Here is a 5,807-nt window from a genome sequence, read left to right on the forward strand (position 1 = left end):
AATTAATAAGGTGAAGAGGAACAAATAAGGTGCTTTAAACTAGAAGCATTTTTGTCTCATTGAAAGCAAAGAAATCGATTCTCTACCTAATAACTTTCTACTTGTTTGAACTTAATGATCTACTATTAGCACATATAGTAAGGTATTGGGTTAAAATTGAACGAGTGCAATTCTCGTATATTGAATTTGGAATCCTGAATATATTGTCGCTGATATGTCAGAGGAAGGAGAGGATGACGTCAAGTCATCATGCCTCTACAATGTCGGACTCAAAAAATTTGGGTATTTTCATAAAGTTTTGTATCGACTAAGTTCATGATATTTGAGAATATCATTGAGAGGAGAGTAACGTCTTGTCTAATAATCTCCTCTCAATTTTTCATAGGCCTATCACCATCAAACTCACACACCTTTTCATTATAGCATCTATGTTCCTCCTCTTTTTTAAGTCCAAATCATTTCAATCTCATTTTCTGCATCTTGTCCATCATAGATGTCACTCTCATATTATCCCATATATCCTCATCTAACCTTGTCTCTTCTACTATATTCACGCATCTATTTAAGTATCTACAAGCTTTTTAAAAATGCAACATAGGAAATTGCACTAAACACCGAGATGATATAGGAAATAGCAAAAATTACACCTTAAAAAGTTACACCAGATTAAACCTTATCGATGCATATTTAACGAACTATTTAGAATCTACCTTCAAATATAAAGGACCATTTTGTCATTTTCTCTATAAAATCACGGCAACGGAAGTTCTACCAATTTCAACCGTCGATCACTAATCGAGCACTCATCCAACGGCTGACATCTAACATATTTGGTTTCTAATTATAATTTTTAAAAATATTTTATAGTAACTTTTTCTAGTCAAATTTGAAATGAAAAGTAGGTCATTCTATGTAATCATTTTATTTTTTATTACTTTTCTAGAAAGAAAAAAGGTGAAGTTTAATCATCTATTTAATTGATTAAATTCATTAGTTTTGTATCACAATTTTGAAAAGGAAGTTCAGTGTAATTATTTGTTTTTCTTCTTTCTACAGAAGAAAAGGGCAAAGTGTAAATATATTTAATTCATAAAATCTCTCTCTAACTCATTATCAAAAATTTCAAATTTGAGTCTTAAATAGAAAATAATTCATAGTACAATTTTTTTTAAAAAAAATAAATATTATGTATTATGCAATACATATTTGAATTAAATAAAATTTCAATACAGATATTAACCACGTGTAAAAAATCCAAAAAATACTTATATAATTTCTTTGTTTCAAATTAAACTTTGTGATGCATCAACCATTTGAAGTTTAAAAGGAAAATAAAGGAATAAAGAATGTGTCAAAGTTGTTTAGAGGGAAAACAAATCAAATGAGAGTATTGAGAATCTTTTGAAAAAAAATAGTTTTTTTAAAGGAGTATTTTCTAAGAGTTATTTTTTAATAGTAATATAAAATTCTAAAAGTATTGTGAATTGATATCGTTCTAAATTATTTTGATTATAATAGATTATTAGATGTAAGGAATAATTGTTTATATAAAAAGGAAAAATATTATAATCAATTTATTTGTTACATTTATTGCATTCAATTCTTATTTTGATCTTTGACAAATGAATGGAAGAAAATATGATAAAGTTTTGATTTATTTTTTCAACATTACCACCATCCATCCTACAAAATTGAAGATATTACTAATTAGTTTTTTTATTGGGTTTCTAAATTACAAGCGGTTTAAAATATTTTAATTATTGATAAGCTCTCTTCATAAGTTTCTTAAGAATAATAAGAATCTTTCTATATTCTTTTTTATATATTGATTGAATTCTTGGTCATCTCAACGAATTAACCATTGAACTAATTGAGGTAGTGATTTGATTGATGTTTAATTAAGAATCTAAATAATTCCACTAAAAACAAAGCATAAAAAGATAATCATTTGCACAAAACTTATCATGTTTTTAAGAATAAAAATAAATATAGACAAAGACAAGTCAATTTTTTTAGGTTGAGAATTGAAATAAATGATGAGCTAAGTAGCTATGTTTGTACTTGTCTTCATTAAATATAGCGAAAACCTTTTTTTTTTCCTTAAAAAATGTAGCAACATTTTTATTTTATAAATCAGAAAAATACTATTTACGCCCATTAAAAAAATCACTCTAATCGAATACACAATACAATATCTGACTGTAAGTGTGTATTCTCAAAGTAGAAGCTTAATGTATGTGTGATCAACTTAAAGACAAATTTAGATTTCGACATTTATGGCTCAACTTAAATTAAATAATAAAAATAAACAAAATAAAGGCCTACACGATGACCAAGAGATTGAACCCTTGAGTGAAGCTTGAAAGTTTTTTTTTCTTTCAACTAAACCAAACAACGCAAACTATTATAGAGTTCCCAAATCATTCTTCGTATATATTTATTAGATTTTTCAATACAAATCATGATTCGTGCAAACGTTATTGCATTCTCGCAACCCACATTCAGTGACCTATATCCTCGCCCCTGATCAATTGTATGTATATGTATATGAAGTCATTAAATATTTACGTGAACAATTGAAACCAATATATGCATTTTTAAAAATTGTATGTGCATGGGATCTCTAGCGAAGCAACGTCAATTTTAACTCTAAAGATCGATTTTATATTTTTAAATTGTTGACGTTAAAAAAACCGATCTCCGAAGGTTAAACTATCCTAAAGCTTTGTGGGCCTAGAGTGTAAATGAATTCTAAAGGCCTCAAAAAGCCCAATACGTTTCAACCGCCAATATCCCAAAGTAGCTGAAGAAGCGAAAAAAGCCTCTCTCTGCCGCAACTCCAATGGCGTTATCGTCTTTCGTGCCGGCGTTATCTTCTCCGCCGCCATGTACGGTGGCGATGTTAAACCGCTCCGGTTCTTTATCCTCAGCATCGTCGTCGTCACCTTCGTGTAGTGTTCGTTTCACTTGCTCATTCTCTCAGCCTCCACTCACCGTTGCTTTTATGCCGTTTTTGAGACCGACATCTCTGTGTTATTCTAGAAGGAGTTCACAAATAGTGCGTATGGCACCGGAAGAAGAGAAGAAGACTCAACGCTCACCTCTCGACTTCCCTATCGTAAGCTTCGAAAACTCGTTTTTGTTTCTGGTTATTTAACTTTAATTGTAGATGTATTCTTCTATTAGCTATTCTGAACTGCAGCTTAGTGTGTGCTAAGAGTAAAATGTATTATGTAGAAGTTGTAATGATAGCTTGTTTAATCTAGATATGGTTTTTGGTTGTTTAAGTTGGAGCTGTTGTTTGCTATTTGGATGATTTGAATTGTGCCAAATCTGATCAGAAAATAGCATAGGAAATTGCAGTGTGTACTGTTAAAACCTATGGTGCAACTTCAACTTAGCAGATTAGTAGTGGGGCGTTGTCTTGCTTTTCGATGGGTTTAAGCTGGGTGGTGTCTGGCGTAGTATTAGTATTTTACTTGTAGTGTCTTTCTATCATCATTTGCTTGTTTGTTGTGTTTCGATTATCGCACTATTTTGTTGTTATTACTATTTACTTATTAGTTGCTATGTTTTCTTCACTGTCGTTTTTTCTTTCTATACCTACTTTGATTTGTTGCAATTGAGCCGAGGGTCCTCTGAAACCAATCCCTCTACCTCCACAAGGTAGGGGTATTTACAGTTAATGGTTATTTAAGTGTGAATGATTGTTGCTGTTTTGATGAATTAAATTGTGCACTACACTCAAAACTATCAAGTTACCAATTTCGATTTTATATGGTCAAAAAGAGAATGAAATTTCTGAAATTGTATCCGGAGTGAAACCAAATTTTCTATCCTCATAATAAAGTTAGTCCCTTTGTTTGATTGGTCAGCTTTTAAGAGGAGTGGTTCTTCATGCAATCTCAGGCATAGTATTTATCTGCTATTTGGCCTGTTGAAACAACCTAGAAGAAAGATTGTCGGCCTACATAACCAACTTTTGAAGCCAAGACGATCTTTTCCTGTCAATCATTCATCAGAAAGTAGTGGAGAAAGAATCGTCTTTTGAAATCTTATCATTGAAGGCGCAGAAAGTGCTGGAAAAAAGGGATAATTTTTTATAGCCATGGATAGATCACCCAGGTTTGGGTCCATAAGCAGTGACCATTGCTCTATGAAACCTCGCAGAAAGTTAATTATTGGTCGTAGTTTGGGCCTCCCCTCTTTCCAGCTCCAGTACGTGGAATGATATCCAATGAGTAAAGTTTTAGCTGTCTTGGGAGAGAGGGGAGACAGGAATTGATCGTAGTTATTCATATTCCAATCAAGAGGTGTACCGTCTCTTCCAAGTAGCTAACCTTAGTATGTCAGGAATCTGGTACCAAAGATATAAAGATGCAATACCATGTTGATCCTTTCATTTAGTGTTAATTTCTAGGAGCTTCTAAAAGTCCTTGGCAATGTCATTCTCGAAATTTCGATGTCCTAATCAATAACCTTTTTGCATTGTGTACTATAGGAAGTGTAAAAATTTGAGCCGATACTGCATTTTGCTTTCTAGAATAATGCCATCATAGCTGCTAGGCATTTTGATGAAACATGTTTATTGGCAGGAATGGGAAAGACCCAAGCCCGGACGAAGACCAGATATCTTTCCTCAATTCAGTCCCATGAAAACTCCCTTGCCACCTCCTATGCCGGGTGATCCTCCAGAAGAGGAGGAGGAAGAAGAAGAAAAGAAAGAGGAAGAGGGAGATGAAGAGGAAGAGAAAGAGAAGGAAGAAGAGAAAGACCCTGAAAAAGACAATCCAATTAAACCTGAGCAGTAGCGCCAATCTGATGATTTTATTCCAACAACACAACAAGGTAGACTCGCGTTTGCTATTGCTAGCTTAGTTGTTGCGGCTTATATACATTGACCCCTGGGTCACGTTCTAGATAGAATTAATCGCGTGAAGAGTTCTCGAATTGAAATTTTTGTAATACAGTCATACTCTCGAGACAAATCAGTAGTGTGATGTAATGTTTTGTTTCAACAAGAGTCATGTTTACTACTCTTAGCCTACTAGTTGCATCATATGTACATTAGCACTTATCGATATTGTACATTGTGTTGATGGCACGAGGAGTTCTTACCACTCGTTGGAGAGGAGTCTGCCGCGAAAAACTATGAAATCAACCATGGATGCTTGTCAAGATTGGGTGTGACCAAGTTCCGCTTGCATTTCAAGTGAGATACTTCTACCAAAAGATATTTTTCTTTTTCTCTTCTTTGGGCCTCAATAGGAGAAGTACAATACTCAATTCTATGGAATCAAAGATCTCACAAGCATTCAAGGCAAATGAAAAACAGATTGATTCTATTCAAACATGTATTCCATATCTTATCAGGCAATACTACGAAAGAGAATTGGCTGTGATCTCAAATTCCAACATACATGGAATTAGAAGAAATCAAATCTACAACATGACCACCTAGGTATGAAAAGGTTACAAGGAATGATCAGTTTTGACAAAGTTCTGAACACTGGCTTAGAATTGATAAATAAACTGGCAAAAAGTACTCCGCGAAAGCTTCCTAGCCACTCTTAAAAGACGAATGTCCTGTCAAATCTATCTTCTCTCAGCGTTCTGATATCAAGCAAAAATGCTTGAGGATTACTACTCTTGACGAGAAAGGTCGAAATAGTTGAGGATTAATGCTTGCTTCACCTTCTCCTTGAATCAGAAGATCCTTTACTTCTTGCCTTATCTGCTTCATCGAGTGTTGACTTTTGCCTCCGATAAATATCCTCAACATATCTGCGCCATAAGGTTTNGCTTTC

The 5,807-nt window shown here is 33.5% G+C and overlaps 1 protein-coding gene across 1 annotated transcript; it reads left to right on the forward strand.

The window, feature by feature from the left end:
• Positions 1–2,801: 2,801 nt before the first annotated feature.
• On the forward strand, positions 2,802–5,059 carry LOC125854614 (uncharacterized). Its single transcript, XM_049534199.1, has 2 exons — positions 2,802–3,118; positions 4,596–5,059. The coding sequence occupies exons 1-2, from the start codon at positions 2,843–2,845 to the stop codon at positions 4,809–4,811; spliced, it is 492 nt and encodes a 163-aa protein (XP_049390156.1). The 5' UTR covers positions 2,802–2,842; the 3' UTR covers positions 4,812–5,059.
• Positions 5,060–5,807: the final 748 nt, after the last annotated feature.

This window comes from Solanum stenotomum, chromosome 2 (genome assembly GCF_019186545.1).
Source record: "Solanum stenotomum isolate F172 chromosome 2, ASM1918654v1, whole genome shotgun sequence".
In the NCBI taxonomy this organism is placed as follows: domain Eukaryota; kingdom Viridiplantae; phylum Streptophyta; class Magnoliopsida; order Solanales; family Solanaceae; genus Solanum; species Solanum stenotomum.